The 21,136-nt window shown below is 35.7% G+C and overlaps 1 protein-coding gene across 2 annotated transcripts; it reads right to left on the minus strand.

Annotated features, from left to right (window-relative positions):
* Positions 1 to 18,060: 18,060 nt before the first annotated feature.
* On the minus strand, positions 18,061 to 20,555 carry LOC113312203 (putative F-box protein At5g62660). 2 transcript variants are annotated; one of them, XM_026560963.1, is made up of 3 exons: positions 20,415 to 20,552; positions 20,178 to 20,292; positions 18,061 to 19,940 (listed from the first exon to the last, which is right to left on the minus strand). In XM_026560963.1, the coding sequence occupies exon 3, from the start codon at positions 19,855 to 19,857 to the stop codon at positions 18,379 to 18,381; it is 1,479 nt and encodes a 492-aa protein (XP_026416748.1). In that variant the 5' UTR covers positions 19,858 to 19,940; positions 20,178 to 20,292; positions 20,415 to 20,552; the 3' UTR covers positions 18,061 to 18,378. The 2 variants fall into 2 exon arrangements, with proteins under 2 accessions (XP_026416748.1, XP_026416743.1); XM_026560958.1 differs by lacking the exon at positions 20,178 to 20,292 and having other exon boundaries at positions 20,415 to 20,555.
* Positions 20,556 to 21,136: the final 581 nt, after the last annotated feature.

The raw sequence follows: 21,136 nt of genomic DNA on the forward strand, positions 1-21,136 counted from the left end.
GCACACAGTTTATATAATAATTTTTTTTTTTATAATAATACCCTTCCGTAGGGTTAAAAAAAAAAATTAAAGTCCAATTGTCCAGAATAAAGTCCAAAATAAAAAAAAAAGTACAGTTTTCCTCACACACTCTAAAAAAAAAAATTAAAAATTAAATCCTAAAATTGTCCTTTTTTTCTTCTCTTTTTGCTTTTCGCTTTAAGATTTTTCCTCTCCAAGTCCTTAGTTTTCACTTTGAACCTGCAAAATAAAGACAAAAAGAAACGTAAAAGGGAACAAACAATTCTAAAAAATAAAATAATAATAAACCTAAAAAAAAAAAAATCAATCTATATACAAGTCCGCGTCGGCGGCGCCATTTTGTTATAATATTTTTCAAGAGGTAAGTAAAAGTTCGTTACTCGGACTTGAATAGATTTTAAAACGAAAATATATGTACAAATTTGTCACAAGATGTTCGAGAGGTATTGGGACTAAGGACTTGGCCAATTCTTCATGCATGTGGTATATTTTATTTATTCTTAACAATTACTGCTCAAAACATAAATATATGGACTCTTATTTTGCCAAAATAGATTCTCAGAATATTAGTTATAAATCGTAAGCATGGGACATCAAACATTTAAGCAAGCATGCCGCATCAAATAAAATGATAACTAATTAATTAAAATCATTTTTCAATTTTTAATCAGTGCAAAAGTCATAAAAAGAATAAATTAAATTTACCACAATGACGAAAATAGACTCCCTCCGTCGTCCCAATGTTGGGTTTAGCTCCTCATATTAATCATAATCTCAAAATGTTTTATTATTGCTCCAAAGTTGATTACAATTGAGTAAACAATGCAACAGAGAAATCGCAACAGCAGTTCCTGTTGCGAAGACGATGTTGGACTGTTACAGAGAAACAAATGGTGACGGAAAATTAAATGCTGTGGTTTACTTCTCTGTTGCAAAATATGATGAAGAAACTGTTGCGATGAAGATAAACGTTGCAGAGCAGTTGAAGAAACAGTTGCAAATGGATGAAGGAACCGTGGCCGATTCCTTGTTCTTCACGGGCAGCAGCAGCAGCAGCAACAGAGTTCTGAAAACTCTGATTTCTGCTCCTCTGGCCCTCCTTTCGACTCCCAACTCTCGACATCCCTTCCCTGTGATAGCAGCAACCTATTTATACACCTAAGACTCATTTAATCTCGCCATAACTCCTCAAAAATCTTCACAATGAAGAAAAATATTTTTGAGAATAATTTCTTATTTCTTCCTCTGTGTACGTTAATTGTCTTGGAAATCTTCATAAACTGATTGATACGCATCCTAGGAGAATATCTGGGCTTAACTACACAAACATGCAACATCTTTTACGTGATTTTCTTTCCAAAAATGAGACGATATTCTTTTCTCTGTTTTGATTGGGAATTGATTTTATGGACAAATTTGATCGATCCCAACCACCATAATATCTTCATATACTCATATCACATATACCCATTAAGTCTAAGCTCTTTAATCTCGTTAAAACACCTTCAAATGTCGAATTGAAAATCTGCCAGTAAAGGAAAGAATTTTCCCGCCAAAACAAATTTTGAATTTTGAAAGAAGGTCGCCCCTTATCCAGTGGTCGCCCCTTATCCAAAAGCGAGAGTCCGAATAACACTTGTCCTCCGGGTGCCAAAATCAACTTTTCGAGCCGAATTTTCTTAAAATATTTATTTCCAAAAAATACCTACAAATACATAAAATAACAAAATTAGTACAAAATCGAGTGCCAACAATACGGACATTGAGGACAAATTAGACACAAAAATGTGTCTATCACTATCTCTATATGGATCTGGTATTTAATCATACCCTCACTCTTCCAAGAACAAATCAGCAGCCATTAGGTCCCTTAACAGCTGCAAGATTTGTAAGTTTATGTAGTATCTCCTAATAGTGATTTAAATTGGAAGAACTTAGGAATTTCGTAACTTTCAATGAACTTAAGGAACTAAGTAATATGTGTACACTAGTTTGTTGTGATACTTACTATACATTTGTATCAAATACTCATACTTTTTGTTAAACTTCAATTGAAGAATCCTTTTTTCATAATATAATAAAGTTTTTTAATGAATGACATCGTTTGTAAATCTGTGGAAATGATGAATATGGAGAACTGGGTAACTGCATAGGGGTAAGAGATGGGGGGGGGGGGGGAATGGATTTTGACCAGGTCAATGAAGACTTGACTTTTTTTTTTCTGTTTCAAAAAATTAGCAACGTCTCTGATCTGTTGCTAAATTAGAACCATAACCGATAAATTAGAACTAGGACCAATAAACATTAGTTCCGGGTAGGGGTATTCCTGTAATTAGCAATAGATTAGCAACAACAGATCTCCGTGCGAATAAACAAATTCGCAACGACATGTGACGTTGCGAATCCCCGTTGGTGACCGTGAGTCGCAAAGGAGCTTATGCCATTGCGAAAAATGCAACAAATGTTTTTCAACAGGGATCTGCCGTGCGACCCTAGTCCGAAACATCTATAAATAGGTTATAAATCAAGACTTATAGTTTTGATCACTAACATTGACAAACATGCTTGAGATAGCAACGCATGCGAATTCGACCGACCAGTGCTATAACCGTTATGAATACTCCTTTTAGGTTACAAACTTCTTTTATAACCGTTCTCCCTTGTCTCACATCTTTGTCGCGCTTATTAAGCCAATAACCAACTCATAACCGTCTCTTGAGCCATAATGTGCCAATGTTGCGCATTACTGTACTTTGTCCTTTAGTCAATACTCAACCAACATGATCTTGTGATCTGCTTGGCCTTAGACAATGTACAACCAAGATTATGCTACAATCCTCTTGGTCATTTTCTTAGCTCATTTGGTCATTCATGATTCATATGCTTCACTTAGCCAACTTGCTCGATAATAGTGATGCATACTCTTGCATCACTAGCTTGTTTGCACTGTCCAAGATTTGGCCAGCCTTTAACTAATGCATATGCCAAAACTTGGCGTATTCTATACTCTTGCATCATCCTTGAGTTTGGTCCAACTCAATCCCATAGATATGCATCAATTCCGACATCGCATGTTGCATTTGTCAATTTGTCCTTGTCTTGTGTTCTTCAATGAAGCTTCATTATGTCGTCTAATAAGCTTCATTACTTAGACAAATCCTGGCCTCTCTTTACCTTGCCTAACTTGTCCATATTAGATAAATAGAAATATCTCTATCTCATTCCCTATACTTTGTGTCTCTTGTTATTTCATAAGAATAAATTAATCAGTGTGATAAAATTAAAGTACGGTGCTTATGAAAATAGACATCTACGGTTATTTGTTTTTGTTCACAAATTAATAATATATCGGACTTCATCTTTAAATTTTTGTACTCCCTTGAGGAGTTACGAAATGATTTTATTGTGTTTTTTTTCTTCGTATTTTTTTTTTTGACATTTAAGTATATACATTTATACACATTATATGCCATAAAATAATTCGAATTAAACATAAAATCTCTAGATATTATATTAATTTGATACTAAATAATTATTTCAGAAATTTAAAATTAAATTTGATATATTTCAATATGATAATAATTTATTAATTTATCGATAAATTAATGTTAAATTGATAGAAGTAGGAATTACTGTTTAATCCAGTTTTTCATGACCCAGTTAATGGCTAGTCCACCCGTGAAAAACATTTACTCCCTAGTCCAAAAACATGTTTTTGGACTAGATTATTTACTCGCTAGTCCAAAAACTTTGTGGAGATTATAAAGTGTGTTTTCTAAATGCCTAAAACACCCTTCCAGATCTAATTAGTATCAACACATGTAAATGTTACTAGTAGTATGTTACTACGTACTAGTAGTATCAATATGGTGATACTACATATTAATATGTACCATACTTAGGTAACTACTTTACTAGTACTAACTATATACTAGTATACTAGTAGTAATATGTAGTATCAATATGTAGTAACTAGTATGTAGTAACTAGTAGTAATATGTAGTAACTAGTATACTAGTATACTACTAGTAGTAACTAGTAGTAATATGTAGTATCAATATGTAGTAACTAGTAGTAATATGCAGTATCAATATGTAGTAACATATGTAGTATAACATACCAATATTAATATGTAGTATAAATACATAACATAACAGTATCGATATGTAGTACATAACATATTGATATGTAGTATCAAAACATAACATAACAGTATTTATTTATATGCAGTACATAACATATTGATACTACATATTGATATGTAGTATTATCAATATATAAATAACAATATTTATTTATATGTAGTCATAACATATTGATATGTAGTATCAATATGTCGATACTACATATTGATATGTAGTATCAATATGTCGATACTACATATTGATATGTAATATCAATACATACTACTAGTAACATACATAGTGTTATATGTTACGGTTAGTAGAGTAATTTTATTCTTTTCAAAACTTTTTTGGACCAACGGGTAAATATATTTTCCCGTTGGACTAGCCATTAACACGGGTCGGATTTATTTTATCTTGATTTCTCATCCTGTTATTGATTAACAAGATCGAAGAAGTAAGGCACATATAAGTAACAGCTTGGCTCAGGTAATGCACATATATTAATTAGGGTTTGCTTCTTTTTTGAATTCTTAAGTATGGGTTTGTATGATTTTAGTGAATCTTCGTATTATTGCACACATGATGTTTCTCTTCCTCACTGTTTTTGATCTTTTTTCTCTATTCTCCTTGTTGATTTCTTTTCCTTTTTCTTAGAGCAGGTGCAAGATATAGATGAGCTACAGGTCTAAGCACAAAGATGTGGATTTGCAAGATATAAACGAGGTGTCAGTTAGGGTTTGTTCCTTTTCTCTATTTATTTTTATTTGTTTTTTTTCTTCTTCTGATTTTCGCGTTCTTAGTTGATGTTTGTTCATCCGTTATATTTTTATTTTTTTGGTGATCTTATTTTTATTTATTTTTGATTTAGGGTTTGTTCCTTTTCTCTATTTATTTTGATTTTTTTTTGTTCTGATATATTTTTGATTTAGGGTTTGTTAATTTTATTGCTCCTTTTCATGTTTTCTGGTATTTTAGGTTTACTGATTCTTTTGTTGTTATTTCATATTAATTTTTGATGTGTTTTGACATTGTAGGTGTGAATAGATGTTTGTCTTCTTTTTCATGGTCATTTGTTTTCTGTTTAGTTTGATTTGTATCATAATAGATACCCATGTACTTATTTTGTTTAATGAGTAGTCTTTGTTTTGATATTGCAAGTGAGAAAATATGTTTTACTTATTTCATCTGATTTGGGAGGTAACACTTCTTTGTACTTCTATTAATTCTACTGGAACAGTTCTTATGTCATTATCTTTACAGAAAAATAATTAATTTATTTGTTCATATTCTTTTGTGAATAATACATCATGGGATAATGCATTGTTGTTAAGAAATTAAAATGCGTTGTTGAAAGCGAAGATATGGGTTGCTTCCTAGAAAGGGTATGGGTTGTTAATATTTTCTTTGGATCGGTTTTTGTCTAATTAACTTTTTAGCTTATATATGCATTTGCACAGTAAGATTCTTATATTCATATTCATTGAATATAATTTGTAAAATCTAAATTGGTATGTGGTTTCAGCTGGATGCAATAGGTATTAACGATGGGAAGATTGTAGTTGTGGAAGGACTCGATAGGGAATACAACTTTTAGTCTTTAGTAGATCCAGGTTCCAACAAGCCTTCGAGAGGTTTGAGGTTGTCGTCTCAAAAAAAAAAGACCGGAGGCTGATGATTTGGACGAGGGATTTCGTCTAGGAAAGAAAGTGTTGGGTGACTAGACAGATGAGAGTGGGACTCTTTCCAACATGAGTTGAAGGAATTAATGGATGCAACGGGAGCTCACAAATTGAACAAAAGACGATGTCTGCGATGCGCATGGGTGAATTGCTACAGGTATAACCTCCGACAATTTTGTTTGAGAGGCTAGAATAATATATAACTGACAGTAAGCTCACTTATTTAGTTTTTTGGAATGTAATATCAACACGGTTTCAGAAATCGAGCACTCCCACGGCAGTAACAAGTTTATTGGTTTCTTTGATACCGTTTGCGCGAATTCTGGAGAATGGTGTTCATATTCTTATTTTTCAAATTCATAATTTTTTTTCAGGATGAAACAACACGATGGTGAATTCAAAGTTTTAGTTTGAAACAACACAACTGTGACCAAAGGTGAAGAAAGCATCACGTTCAGGAAGACCTTGCAATAGTGAAGGTAGTACAATTCAATGTTTTTGTAATTGCATTATTTATGTCTATCTCGCGTATATAATTAGAATTCAAAATGTATGCAACAGTCGACGATGAAACACTGTGAAGAAGTGGCAGAAATGGGGTTGGAGCCTCATGAATGTTTACTCAGAGAAGAGGATCATTATGAAGAGGATAATGACATCTCATGACTGCTGCATCGAGATCATTGCTGCTAAGATTAATACTATCACTCATGAAAGTGGAAATAATAAAAATGAAAGATGAGTCTGGAAACTGATGATGCAAATGATGGGATATTGGGGTGGCTTGGAAAGTGCAGAGTATGAAGTCACTCCGAGTCTCTACTTTTTTAGGAAATCTTCCCGTGCTCAGTATGTTTTGTAGCACACCTGCTTTCAAAGGCCAAACATTACAGTGATCCTTCTGGCCTATGCATGGGTAAGGCTAAGATATTAGTTTATCATTACAACAAAAAAAAAAATGATAATGCACCTTTGGGTTTCACATTTCATAAAGGAGAATTAATATTTTCTTTACTCACTCTTTACCTTTAATTCTTTATATCATGGATAAAGTAGTGTTAGTAGTAATGACTCACTCTTTACCTTTAATTCCTATATCATGGATAAAGTAGTGTTAGTAGTAATGAATATTTTCATCGATGTAATATGTTAAGAATATTTGTGGATCACCTACTAATAAAGTGATTATGGATAAAGTGATTATGGATAGAGTTTTCATTTTGAAATCGAAAACTCTCTCAACCACGCAAGAAGATTTTGCAGAACGAATTCGAGCTTGAACTCAAAAACCTATGGTTTACTTCTTAATAACCAAAGAAGGGGATGTCTGTCTCGGGACAAAGACGGCCCATGATACGGGTTCGTTTGTTTGTGAGGTCTATATTTGTCCGTTCATTGTGTATATGTTTGTTTCCGATTGAATATTATTGTTATTGATCTATGACGCCGGTGCAGTATGTTAATGCTCCTTATTAAATAGGTTTTTCCTAATTAAATGTAATCCTAGCCAGTTTCAGCATCTTAAGTACCCTCATTGACTATTGGGACTATGTCGTGGCCCAGAATAAAGCTAATCTAAACACGGCTAATCATAGGGTTTGCCGTGACTAAGATCCCTAATATAATTAGTTTTCTTAATCTAACTTAGTTTTACACCAAATCAAAATTGCATCGCGACAGGGCGAGGCGAAGCCGAGCTACACCAAATAAAAAATCCTAGGCATGTATTTGGACGTGGCGAGAGGAAGCCGAGCCACATTAAATCAAAGATCCTAAGCATGCATCAGGACGAGGCGAGGCGAATCCGATCCACATCGAATCAAAAATCCTAAGCGACGGGGCGAGACGAAGCCGAGCCACACCTAACAGATCGGGACGGGGTTAGACGAGGCGAAGCCAAACTTTACCAAATCAAAAATATGGTTAAAAGAAAAAGATACCCGGGCGTAGCACGGGCACAAAATCTAGTTTAGGATAGAAACTCCGTCTTCGGTTTCCTAATAACATACCGGTTAATGTAAAAAAAAAAAAAAAAAAACTTGTATAAATAGAATAGAATGGACTCAGCGTTATTCAATTTCGGTTTGTGCTCTTCTGTTTTAGGGTTTGTTCATCTTGAGAGATTATTCTAGTTTTGTTTCAAAACCAAGCAGCAGTAGCCTTATAATTATTTGATCGAGTCTGCCAATGGAGGTAATAAAAAGCACGGAGGTAGTTGTTAACACCACCTACCATGGTATTTCTAATTCTCTTGATGTCATTGCCAATCAGGTTACCAGTTTTCCCGATGATATAGTGATGGATATTCTAAGCAGACTTCCGGTGAAATCACTCATGGGGTTTATGTCAGTATGCAAGCATTGGTTGTGTCTGATTAAACAAGATACAAAGTTGATTAATTTACATTGCATCCGTTCAAAATCACGTCCAAATCTCCTCTACATTAACCCATTGCCAGAAAAGGGCATCCTCCACACTAGCCTAATTGCTAGCTTTGTAGAAAGCAAAACGTTTCAGCAAAGTATTTCATGTGCGGAGATAGTTGAAGCGAGTACTGGTGGTGAGGATGAAGAAGTGGAAGCCTTTGTTAGTAAGGTTAGGATAACCGAGGATAAATGGTTCCCTTATAGTGAAGTCTTGGAACCGGTGAATGGTTTGGTTTGTTTTGTAGATCAAAAGACACATGCTATTAGGGTATACAATGCAAGTACACGAGAAGCAACACCGTGGGTCATATCAACGTTACTCGCTGAAGAAAATCACAAGCTTATGGCAGATAAAAGCACGATGAAGATAAAAAGTCACTCTACTCCAATTTATCGATTTGGTTTCGACCCAGAGAAGAAAGAACATAAAGTATTCTGCTTTGGAGACTACTTACCAGGCGTGAACAGCATCGTCATCATTCCTTGGAACGATCTGAATATGAAAGTTGGGAGGCATTGACAGTGGGCAGTGACACCAAATGGCGTAGGATCAATGCTGTTCCTAACGAGAACAACCAAATAAATATTGCAGAGGTGCTCCCTCCGGCTTATAGTAATTGTCGGCAGGTGTATGTGGGGTACTATATACTGGAGCAACAAAGAGTACTATTGGGATCAATGGGGGACCACTAATCGTGATGATCCCGATGTCATAGTTGCATTTGATGTTGGAACTGAAAAATATAGACTTATCCCAATTCCTAGTTTCATCCTCGAAGAGCCTCGTGATGAAGAGTATAGGCTGCCAATTGACATCTTAGTATTGGGTGGACATGTGGCTCTATTATACCGTATGGAACCTTATGTTGTTAAGTTATGGATGTTAGATGATGGAGCTGGTAAAAAACTGGAAAATTGTAAAAACAAAAGTAATTGGAGCACGGAGATAATTGAGCTACCATTTACTGTGATAACCGAGTTGGTGGTTTTGGAATTGCTGGAAGTACAGACAAGATAATCTTTGAATGCCGGGGATTGCAACAACTCAGTGAGCTTCACTTGTTTGTATTCTTATGACCGCAAGAAGAAGACTTGTAAGAGGATTGAGATGGATGGAGTTCCTCGTTTACCCGTTGCTCCCGGAGGACTCTGGTTACCACTTTTACAGAAAGCCTCTTTCATGTTTAGTCTCTTTACAACACAAAAGTTACTTGAAGTTGTGCAAAGTTTCTCTACATATTCCACATGCCATGTGAGTGCCCAACTTTGTGGACTTATCAGTTATCACTCTTTCATTTTCAGGAAACGGCAAATCAATCAGTTGAATTTCTTGTAGAAAACGTTCATAATGTATTATGTTATCTTTTCAAGTTTTTATACCTTTAGGCGGTTCATATATATGGTTGTATGGTACTTCCAATAAAATCCGCGTTGATTGTTGAGATTCATCTTTTTAATTTTACTGCAAAACTTAATGAGATCGCCATGTTTCAATTGGGCTTCAGTGGTATCTCTTTGGATATCCTTATTTTGTGACAGGCTGCGGGTGTAGTCTGTCTTCTTTTAGGCAGTGTGATTTTGCATAAGCAGTATCGGTGTTGTTTGTTTGTTGTTTTTTTGTTGTTTTGTGTTTGTTAACGGAAAGTCACTAGATGATATCCTGAGTTTTCATCTAATTCAGCCATCACTTGGAAGTGGTTACCAGAAATTCGGAACGTAGCCTGAATTCTAACAACAGTGCCTTATTTTTCCTACTTGTAGTATTTTCACCAGGTACAATGCTTATCAGTCTTCTTAGCGAAGTTAAAGTTTATAAACAGTATTTTAAAACGTCTAAATTCCATTGCTTTTGACTACAACTTCTGGCGGCGACTAGATGCCTTAGTCTCTGACCGTGTTGTCTGAATGCCGTGATTCATCCGGATCAAGAGAACTATACACGGGTTTCGAAGGTAATACTCTTAGACAACATATTTCCAAGTTTTTATACCTTTAGGCTTTTCATTTTTTGGTTGTATGGTACTTCCAATAAAATCTGTGTTGATTGTTGAGATTCATCATTTTAATTCTTACTGCAAAACTTAATGAGATCGCCATGTTTCAATTGGGCTTCAGTGGTATCTCTTGAATATCTTCAGTGGTATCTCTTGAATATCCTTATTTGTGACAGGCTGCGTGTAGTCTGTCTTCATTTTAGACAGAGCTTTGCGCAGTCTGGTGTTTTATGCTGATTTTTGCCTAAGCAGCTATTGATATAGGCGCTGCTAACGACCTGACTGTGGTCTAACAGAAAGTCACTAGATGATATCTCTGACCAATTCTTTTCTATGCTTCAAAAAAAAAAAAAAAAAAACACCAGTACCTTTCTCCTTCATCGGTTTCAGATGAAAAAAAAATCATCGGTTAGGAATTTGTATTGTTCATCTTTTTAATTCTTACTGCAAAACTTGAGATCGCCATGTTTCAATTGGGCTTCAGTGGTATCTGTTAACACGGGGGCATCACTAGTACTACTTCTCGTGCCTAGAAATGCCGTTGTATAAGTAGTATATAGCCATAATAACCTTGACAATAGTAATTAATATCCATGCTCAGAAGAAAAAAAATCTTTCTGGAGAATGACATGAAGAAAATTCCTACTTTGTGACCTAATAGAATAATCGACAAAGGCGAATCCAGGAATAAGACGATAGCATCATTGTTTGATTTATTATAGAGCATGGAGCTAAGTATACAATGCCAACATGTATTCGGCTTCAATTGTCATAACTATACCCTTTTCTAATTATTTGGAGAATTATTATACGGAAAATGGATCATTTGTCCAAATATTTTTAAATCACGGTTCAAATGGACGAGTAAAAAATAGTTCGGGTGAAATGGCCAAAGAAAAAATAATAAGGATGAAACTGGATACATCCTCTGTAAATTAAAAATAAGAAAAAATATTTGAAATGGGCACGATGAAACTGGTTACATCCTGCCTCTTTTTACATTTTTGTCCATTTAAACAGTATCAAAATCTAACTGTCCATTTCACCCAGGAATTGTTGATTTGGGTCTTTTTAACCAATTTTGTGATTGTTATATGTCTAAACAGATTTCAATTATCAGTATGTCTTTTGAATTTTTGGAACTATGTGATTGTAAAACTAAGAAGTTGGAATGGTTAAACTTCTGTTGGGACTAGTTAGAAGTGTTAGAAAGGGTGACAAAACTATATATCATTCTCATAAAACTTCAAGTTCTGTTTCTTGTTTCGGCAAATTTTGAGCCCAAACGATCCGTCCACTCATGCCATGTACTCTTTAAGTTTAGCTACATTTGTTGATTGGTTCCATTATTATTAAGCATTTGAACTTCTGTAACTTTCTTGTCATCCCAGAACATTCTTGTTTTACCAATAACCAAACTTGTAAGTATTAGAATATGGTTCTTGTTCCATTATTATCAAGTCTTAGCTGTAATGATCAGAGAAGAAACAAGTTTTACAGAATTTAGAGAATAACACTCAGTATTTATTATTATACAGACAGCAGATAAAAGTGCTGACCAATCTTGTGATTGAGTGTAAGGACCAATGAGAGCACAACACGTGGTGAGAGACAACTGTAGTATTCTGTTAATAACAGAAAGAGAGAGAAGCAAGTTTTAGACAAACACATTGCTATTGGCCCCCCTCAAGTTTAGGTGCCGGCTGTGAACCTTCAACTTGTCCCTAAGAAACTGAAATCTTGGTCCTGGGAGACCCTTTGTAAAGACATCTGCAACTTGATCAAGAGTAGAGATATAATGAACCTGCAAGTTCTTGGAGTGAATTAATTCACCGAAAAAGTGAAAATCAACAGCTAAGTGTTTCATACGACTCTGAAACACATGATTGGAAGATAAGGAAATAGCACTATGTTGTCACAACGAAGAGAAGGAGTAAGTTGCAGAAAAATATGGAGATCCTTGAGAAGCTGACAGACCCACACAATTTCAGCAGCTGATTTTGCCAAGGACCTATATTCAGCCTCAGTATTGGATCTGGCTACTGTGGCTTGTCTTTTGCTTGACCAAGATATGGGATTAGATCCAAAGAAAATACAATACCCACATGTTCTTCTTTTTGTGTCAGGGGAACCATCCCAATCAGCATCACTAAAACCATGTATAGCTAATAATCCATTTTTGAAAAGAATGCAATAATCCACAGTTGATTTGATGTATCTGAGTATTCTTTTGCAGCAACTAAATGAGCAGTAGTAGGAGACTGCATGAACTGACATACCTGGTTAATTGCATAACTTATCTCATGTCTGGTCCAAGTGAGATATTGCAGAGCCCCTACAAGAGACCTGTAAGTGGTTGGATCATCCAAAATATCCCCATCACTAGCAGAAAGTTTAGTACCAACACAAACTGAAGAGGCACATGCTTTGACACCTAGCATATCATACTTGTTTAAAAGGTCCAAAGAATATTTTTTCTGAGATAAGGAGATACTTGAATCATTTCTTTTAACCTCAAGACCCAAAAAATAATGCCGATCACCCAAATATTTGAGTGGAAAGTGAGACTGAAGTTTCTAAATAAGGTCAGAGCAATAAGATGAAGAATTTCCAGTAACAAGGATATCATCAACATAAACAAGAATCATTGTAATTCTAGAGCCAGTCTTCTGAACAAACAAAGAAGAGTCTGCAGTGGAAGCAACAAAGTTATAGGATAGAAGAACATTCATGAGCTTCTCATACCAGGCCCTGGGTGCCTGTTAATACCATATAAGGATTTGTGAAGCTTTCACACCTTGTAAGGATTATCAGGGTCAACAAAACCTGGTGGTTGTGTCGTATAAACCCCCTCTTGCAAATCTCCATGAAGAAAAGCGTTGATAACATTCAATTAGCTAATTTTCCAGTTAAACTGAACAGCTAGAGAAAGAAGAACTCTAATAATAGTTACCTTTGCCACATGACTAAAGGTTTCATCATAGTCCAGACCAGCTTGATGATGAAATCCCTTTGCCACTAAGTGAGCTTTATACTTGTCAATGGTGTCATCAGGATTTTGTTTGATTCTAAAGACCCATTTGCATCCAACCAAGTTCTGTGATGGATCAGGATCAACTAAAGACCAAGTGCCTGCATTTTGTAATGCAATATACTCATTAACTAAAGCAGCACCCCACTTTGGATTCTTCTTAGCCTGAGAAATGCAAGTTGGCAAAGTAGGTAGAGTAGAAGAAACTATAGATGCAAATAAGGAATACTCAGAACAATATGCCTTTGGATTTTTTAATTCCCAGTTTACCCCTAGTAACCATATTATGTTGATTGATTACAACTGATGGAGCAGTGCATGAATGACCTGGTAATGTAGAAGACACTGAACTTGATGAAGTAATGGTACCAGAAGTAGTTGCAGCAAGGTCTGAGGAAGAAATAACAACATCAGTAGGTGCAACAGTAGTGGTAGTAGTAGCAGAGAGTGTCTGGACAACAAAAGTAGGTGCAGAAGTAGTTGCAGTAGTAGTAGAATTGGCTAAACAACAAAAGTACCATCTGACAAAGTAGTTGGAGCATAACATAAAGTAGAATGTGAAGCTTCTTAAATAGGATATAATGGTGTGGATCTCAAAGGATAGGATTGTTCATCAAATACAACATGTCTGGAGATATAAACCTTGTCGGATGATGGATGAAGACATTTGTATCCCTTGTGTTGTAAGTTATAACCAATAAAAATGCATTGCAAGCTTCTTGGTTTTAATTTATGTGTAGTGTAAGGTTTCAGCCAAGGATAGCACAAGCATCCAAATGATTTTAGGAAGTGATAATCTGGAGATCTAGTAAAAAGCATTTCATAAGGAGATTTAAAACCAATGGACTTAGTTGCTAATTTCTTGATTGTATAATTGGCAGTATTGAAAGCATCAACCTAATAGGAGTCAGATAATCCATATTGAATAAGAAAAGTTCTACCAACCTCAACTATATGCTTGTGTTTAACCTCTGCAACTCCATTTTGCTACGAGGTATGTGGACAGGAGAATTCATGAGTGATACCACATAAGGATAGAAAGGACAATAATTCATTATATAGAAATTCACCACCTCCATCTGTTCTAATAATACAAATTGGAACACCAAAAATATTTTCAACTTGGGATTTATATTGAAAGAAGACAGTCTTGAAATCTGATTTATCATAAAGTGGAAAAATCCAACAATTCTTGGGGTAATCATCAATAATATTGAAATAGTATCTAGAACCATTTATTGAAGTTACAGGACTGGGACCCCAGAGATCTAGATGAAGTAATTGTAATGGTTTAGTACTACAATGAGAATAAGATGAAAAGGGAAGTCTATGACTTCTACCAAGTTGACATTCATGAAAAAAAGTGGTGTTCTTATTATTGATGGTAAAGAGATAGCTCTTGAAACATGTTGCATTGCTGTAAAGGAAGGATGGCCAAGCCTTTTATGTCAGATAGATGCAGAGATGGATGATGTACTGGAATATGCATGATTTCCTGAAGGTCCATAAGATGGTGGTGTACTGGAATTGGTGAAATGTATAGGGTATAATCCATTACTGTGAGGGCCTTGTAAAGTAGTCTTCCCTGAGAAGAGATCCTTCATAGTAAAACCAACATGATCAAATGTGATTGAATATTTGTTATATGAGGTAAATCTATGTACTGACAATAAATTTGCAGAAGTTTGAGGAACATGAAGAACATTGTTCAAAGAAAACAATTGCGTAGGAGTGTACTTTAATGCAAAACCTATATGCGAAATTTTCATACCTTCTCCATTAGCAATATGTATTTCCTCAGAACCAAAAAAAGGGATTAGAAGTAGTCAATTCAGATTCATCAGCTGTAATGTGATTATTAGCTCCTGTGTCTGCATACCAAGGGTTTTCTCCAAAGATGTTTGCAGAGGCCAACATAGCAGTAAGATGCTGAGGAGTTTTGTTGTTTTGATAAGCAAAATTCATTCAATTGGGACAAGATAAGCATCATGACCAGGTTTGATGCAAATTTGACAAACAACAACATATGTGGGTAAAGATGAGGAATTAGTTGGGTGTGGGTGGTGGTGGTGGCACAGATGCATATGTGTAATGAGAAGGAGCAGGAGGAGGTCTTGAATAATATGGAAAAGGAATCCTATAAGATGGTTGAAAACATGAGTCTGAATAAGTACCTCTACCACGACCACAAGAACCAGAAGCATGAAAATTGTGCATAGATGCTTGATAAGCAGCAAAGGCCTTTGAATTGGCTTCATAAAGGAGAGTTGACGATCTCTACTGAACTCAAATTTCTTCAGAGAGAAGAAGATTATGAAGTTCTCTAGAGTTCACTGGTGGATTCGAATCCTAATTGAGGTACTAAAATCTTGATAATCTTGACCAATTCCATTTAGAATTTTCACCACAAGTTCATCATCTGAAACAGGAGAACCAGATGCATCCAACTGATCGGTGATTTTCTTGATCTCCCCTAAGTAAAGACATTGAGCCAGATCCAAGTTTCAAAGATTGGAGTTTGGAGCGTAGTTGAATTGAGTGAGTTGTAGAACTTCTTGCAAATCGTAACTCAATATTATCCGATAATTCTATTGCAGAAGAAGCTCCAACAACACAGGGAAGAACTGAGTCGGAAATGGTGGATTGGATCCATAGAATGAGAGTGTTATCATCCTCAAGCCAGTTGTTGTAAGAAGGATTAATAACATCTCGATCATCACCATCAATCCACTCTTGCAGATATTTTCATGGACATGTTGTAGTGCCATCAATAAACCCTAAAACTTTGTATTTCTTCAATAAAGGAAGTAAAACACTATTCCAAATGAAAAAATTATCTTCTGAAAGTTTGAAGTGAATGATATGAGAGATGTGGTTAAGAGGAATTTGGGAGATTTGAGAATCATAATGATTGTACGCCATTAGAGATCAAGAAATCAAAGGAAAATGAAGAAGATGAAATTGGATCTAAGATCGGATCAGCAGCGGAATAAGGATCTTACCATACAAATGATACCATATTAGAATATGGTTCTTGAATAATCAAGAACATTCTATTGAAGAAGATGATGAATTACAGGAGAAATGAAAATTATAGAAAAATCTGTGTAATCGTTATTACAGAACTTAGAAAAAACACTCAGTATTTATTGTTATACAAACAACAGATAAAAGTCTTGACCAATCCTGTGATTGGGAGTAAGGACCAATGAGAGCACAACACGTGGTGAGAGACAACTGTAGTATTCTGCTAATAACAGAAAGAGAGAGAAGCAAGTGTTAGACAAACACATTGCTATTAGTAAGGTTTCAGAATTTCCTCGTCTGCGAATTCCAGGGCTATCTTGAATTTATGTTGAGCTTGCTTGTAGCTCAAAACCAAGTGGTCAAAATCCATGAGATCGGTTATTTCTAAATAGTCAAACGCGTGATGAAATAAAGGATCTTTTGCATAGTCTGGCCTAATCGGATAATCCCCCAACTTCTCATTCTCAATGTTTTTGAGGATTTCAAAACCTAAAACATTCTTGCCAATTGCCAAGAAACTATCCTTTGGTAAGTAAATTCCATCATCCAAGATTGTGATAGGCCACGTTGTTTTAAGTGGGGGGAACCTAAAAAAATTATGTTTTCCTTCTTTTATCTTTATAACTGTTTTCGACGACTTCACAAGCTACTGTCACTAATCGAGGATCCTGTAAATATTACTTTCAGAAATAAATTTTTTTTTAAAAGTCGCCACGCTATTCATCCTATAACCTTGACGACTAAAAAGAAATATGAAAAGTTGTCATGCTCGATGAAGAGATACCATGACGACCGTGAAACTCCAATTCAACAATTTCAATTTTTTCGACCTTATATGCCATTCAAACAACAAAACAAAGCATTAGATCAACAATACAAATTCCTAACCGATGATTTTTTTTTTTCATCTGAAACCGATGAAGGAGAAAGGTACTGGTGTTTTTTTTTTTTTTTTTTGAAGCATAGAAAAGAATTGGTCAGAGATATCATCTAGTGACTTTCTGTTAGACCACAGTCAGGTCGTTAGCAGCGCCTATATCAATAGCTGCTTAGGCAAAAATCAGCATAAAACACCAGACTGCGCAAAGCTCTGTCTAAAATGAAGACAGACTACACGCAGCCTGTCACAAATAAGGATATTCAAGAGATACCACTGAAGATATTCAAGAGATACCACTGAAGCCCAATTGAAACATGGCGATCTCATTAAGTTTTGCAGTAAGAATTAAAATGATGAATCTCAACAATCAACACAGATTTTATTGGAAGTACCATACAACCAAAAAATGAAAAGCCTAAAGGTATAAAAACTTGGAAATATGTTGTCTAAGAGTATTACCTTCGAAACCCGTGTATAGTTCTCTTGATCCGGATGAATCACGGCATTCAGACAACACGGTCAGAGACTAAGGCATCTAGTCGCCGCCAGAAGTTGTAGTCAAAAGCAATGGAATTTAGACGTTTTAAAATACTGTTTATAAACTTTAACTTCGCTAAGAAGACTGATAAGCATTGTACCTGGTGAAAATACTACAAGTAGGAAAAATAAGGCACTGTTGTTAGAATTCAGGCTACGTTCCGAATTTCTGGTAACCACTTCCAAGTGATGGCTGAATTAGATGAAAACTCAGGATATCATCTAGTGACTTTCCGTTACACCGATAGACTGCTTATGCAAAAATCAACACTGCCTAAAAAGAAGACAGACTACACACCGCAGCCTGTCACAAATAAGGATATCCAAAGAGATACCACTGAAGCCCAATTGAAACATGGCGATCTCATTAAGTTTTGCAGTAAGAATTAAAAAGATGAATCTCAACAATCAACGCGGATTTTATTGGAAGTACCATACAACCATATATATGAACCGCCTAAAGGTATAAAAACTTGAAAAGATAACATAATACATTATGAACGTTTTCTACAAGAAATTCAACTGATTGATTTGCCGTTTCCTGAAAATGAAAGAGTGATAACTGATAAGTCCACAAAGTTGGGCACTCACATGGCATGTGGAATATGTAGAGAAACTTTGCACAAGCTTCAAGTAACTTTTGTGTTGTAAAGAGACTAAACATGAAAGAGGCTTTCTGTAAAAGTGGTAACCAGAGTCCTCCGGGAGCAACGGGTAAACGAGGAGACTCCATCCATCTCAATCCTCTTACAAGTCTTCTTCTTGCGGTCATAAGAATACAAACAAGTGAAGCTCACTGAGTTGTTGCATCCCCGGCATTCAAAGATTATCTTGTCTGTACTTCCAGCAATTCCAAAACCACCAACTCGGTTATCACAGTAAAATGGTAGCTCAATTATCTCCGTGCTCCAATTACTTTTGTTTCCTCGACAATTTTCCAGTTTTTTACCAGCTCCATCATCTAACATCCATAACTTAACAACATAAGGTTCCATACGGTATAATAGAGCCACATGTCCACCCAATACTAAGATGTCAATTGGCAGCCTATACTCTTCATCACGAGGCTCTTCGAGGATGAAACTAGGAATTGGGATAAGTCTATATTTTTCAGTTCCAACATCAAATGCAACTATGACATCGGGATCATCACGATTAGTGGTCCCCCATTGATCCCAATAGTACTCTTTGTTGCTCCAGTATATAGTACCATCCACATACACCTGCCGACAATTACTATAAGCCGGAGGGAGCACCTCTGCAATATTTATTTGGTTGTTCTCGTTAGGAACAGCATTGATCCTACGCCATTTGGTGTCACTGCCCACTGTCAATGCCTCCCAACTTTCATATTCAGATCGTTCCAAGGAATGATGACAATGCTGTTCACGCCTGGTAAGTAGTCTCCAAAAGCAGAATACTTTATGTTCTTTCTTCTCTGGGTCGAAACCAAATCGATAAATTGGAGTAGAGTGACTTTTTATCTTCATCGTGCTTTTATCTGCCATAAGCTTGTGATTTTCTTCAGCGAGTAACGTTGATATGACCCACGGTGTTGCTTCTCGTGTACTTGCATTGTATACCCTAATAGCATGTGTCTTTTGATCTACAAAACAAACCAAACCATTCACCGGTTCCAAGACTTCACTATAGGGGAACCATTTATCCTCGGTTATCCTAACCTTACTAACAAAGGCTTCCACTTCTTCATCCTCACCACCAGTACTCGCTTCAACTATCTCCGCACATGAAATACTTTGCTGAAACGTTTTGCTTTCTACAAAGCTAGCAATTAGGCTAGTGTGGAGGATGCCCTTTTCTGGCGCTGGGTCGATGTAGAGAAAATTAGGACGTGATTTTGAATGGATGAAATGCAAATCAATCAACTTTGGATCTTGTTTAATCAAAAACAACCAATGTTTGCATACTGACTTAAACTGCATGAGTGCCTTGGCTGGAACTCTACTTAAGATGTCTATCACTATTTCGTTGGGTAAACCACTGACCTGAGTCTGAATAGAAGTGTAAACACCATGAAAGTTGGTGTTGGAGCTATTAAGTACCTCTGTGCTTCTGTTCCTTGATGTACCATAGTAAAAGTGCGGTGATACATCATAACTTGTTAAAACCTCCATTGGCAGACAATATTTTCTGATAATTATCAAGGCTGCCTGCTACTCGGTTTGGAAACAAGACTAGATTAAGAATCACAATCCTCCTACAACAACATAAACACAAATTATGTTAAGAACACAGCACTAATTTGGATAAATCAAAAAAAAAAATAGAGAATCAGAAATTTGAACACAATAAATTCTGCATCTAAGATGATTAGAACTGCAGATACAGCAGATCCCAAATCCGGAAAACACCCAATTTTAGGGATACATAGTAGCTCTATCTAAGATGATTAGAAAACATAACCAACCGAAAAAATCAACCTAATTTTACTTACTGATTAACAAAATTGAAGAGATATTGAGAATAAATTGAAGAAATCCTCTAATAGGTGACGACGGATATGAAGACTTTCACAATCCAATTAGGGATAATCACTCCATCAAAGAAAACTGATGAACGAAATTAAAAAAATTAACCTAATTTTAACAACTGTATATACTGATTAACAAAATCGAAGAAAATATATATGAGAATCGAGAATTAAAATCGTTATTAACAATATTGGAATTACCTAATAAGTAAGCTCAGAGAAGCTCCGTAAATTTATCTACCAGGATGAACGAAACTCAAAAGGGTCTATAGTTTAGCAGAGAAGAAGAAGGGGAAAAGATGGTGCAGAACCGTAAGTCGACCGGATCCTTTTTATACTAGTATCGGTGGTAACGGGTAAAGAAATTATTGGGAAACCAAGTTTTATTAGAAATCGACAAAGATGGCCAGATCTCAGGTGGCCTGGCCCATTACCGGTCCAGCAAGGAAACCCCTGACTCATGGTGGGTTTGGAGGAAGAATTCACAATTCCGAGGAATTTATAATTTCATGGGATTCAGGTAAATTCTTTTTGTATTTGGTAACTAAGTAGAAATTCCTATTGTATTTGATTTCTCAACAATCAAACAATATGAAGGAAACCCAAAGAAGACGTCCTGTTTTGACTGAGCAGAGAAACTGAGGTTTATAAGAAATCGATAAAGATGGCAAAGATGGCCGGATCTCAGGTGGCCTGGTCCATAACCGGCCCAGCAAGGAAATCCCTAATTCCATGAAGCTGGGAAAATGTTCAAGCCAGTGGTTACAATAGCCAAAAACCGCGCATAACACTTGTACACTTTCTAGGGAATCAACTAGACAATCAGACTCAGTTTAGAATAAAGTGTATCAAAGAGTTTAATATCTCTAACTCTTAATTCAATCCGCAATCAGAAAATAGAAATCAACGAGCCTGATTGAATA

The sequence above is a fragment of the Papaver somniferum genome, chromosome 1 (genome assembly GCF_003573695.1).
Source record: "Papaver somniferum cultivar HN1 chromosome 1, ASM357369v1, whole genome shotgun sequence".
In the NCBI taxonomy this organism is placed as follows: Eukaryota; Viridiplantae; Streptophyta; class Magnoliopsida; order Ranunculales; family Papaveraceae; genus Papaver; species Papaver somniferum.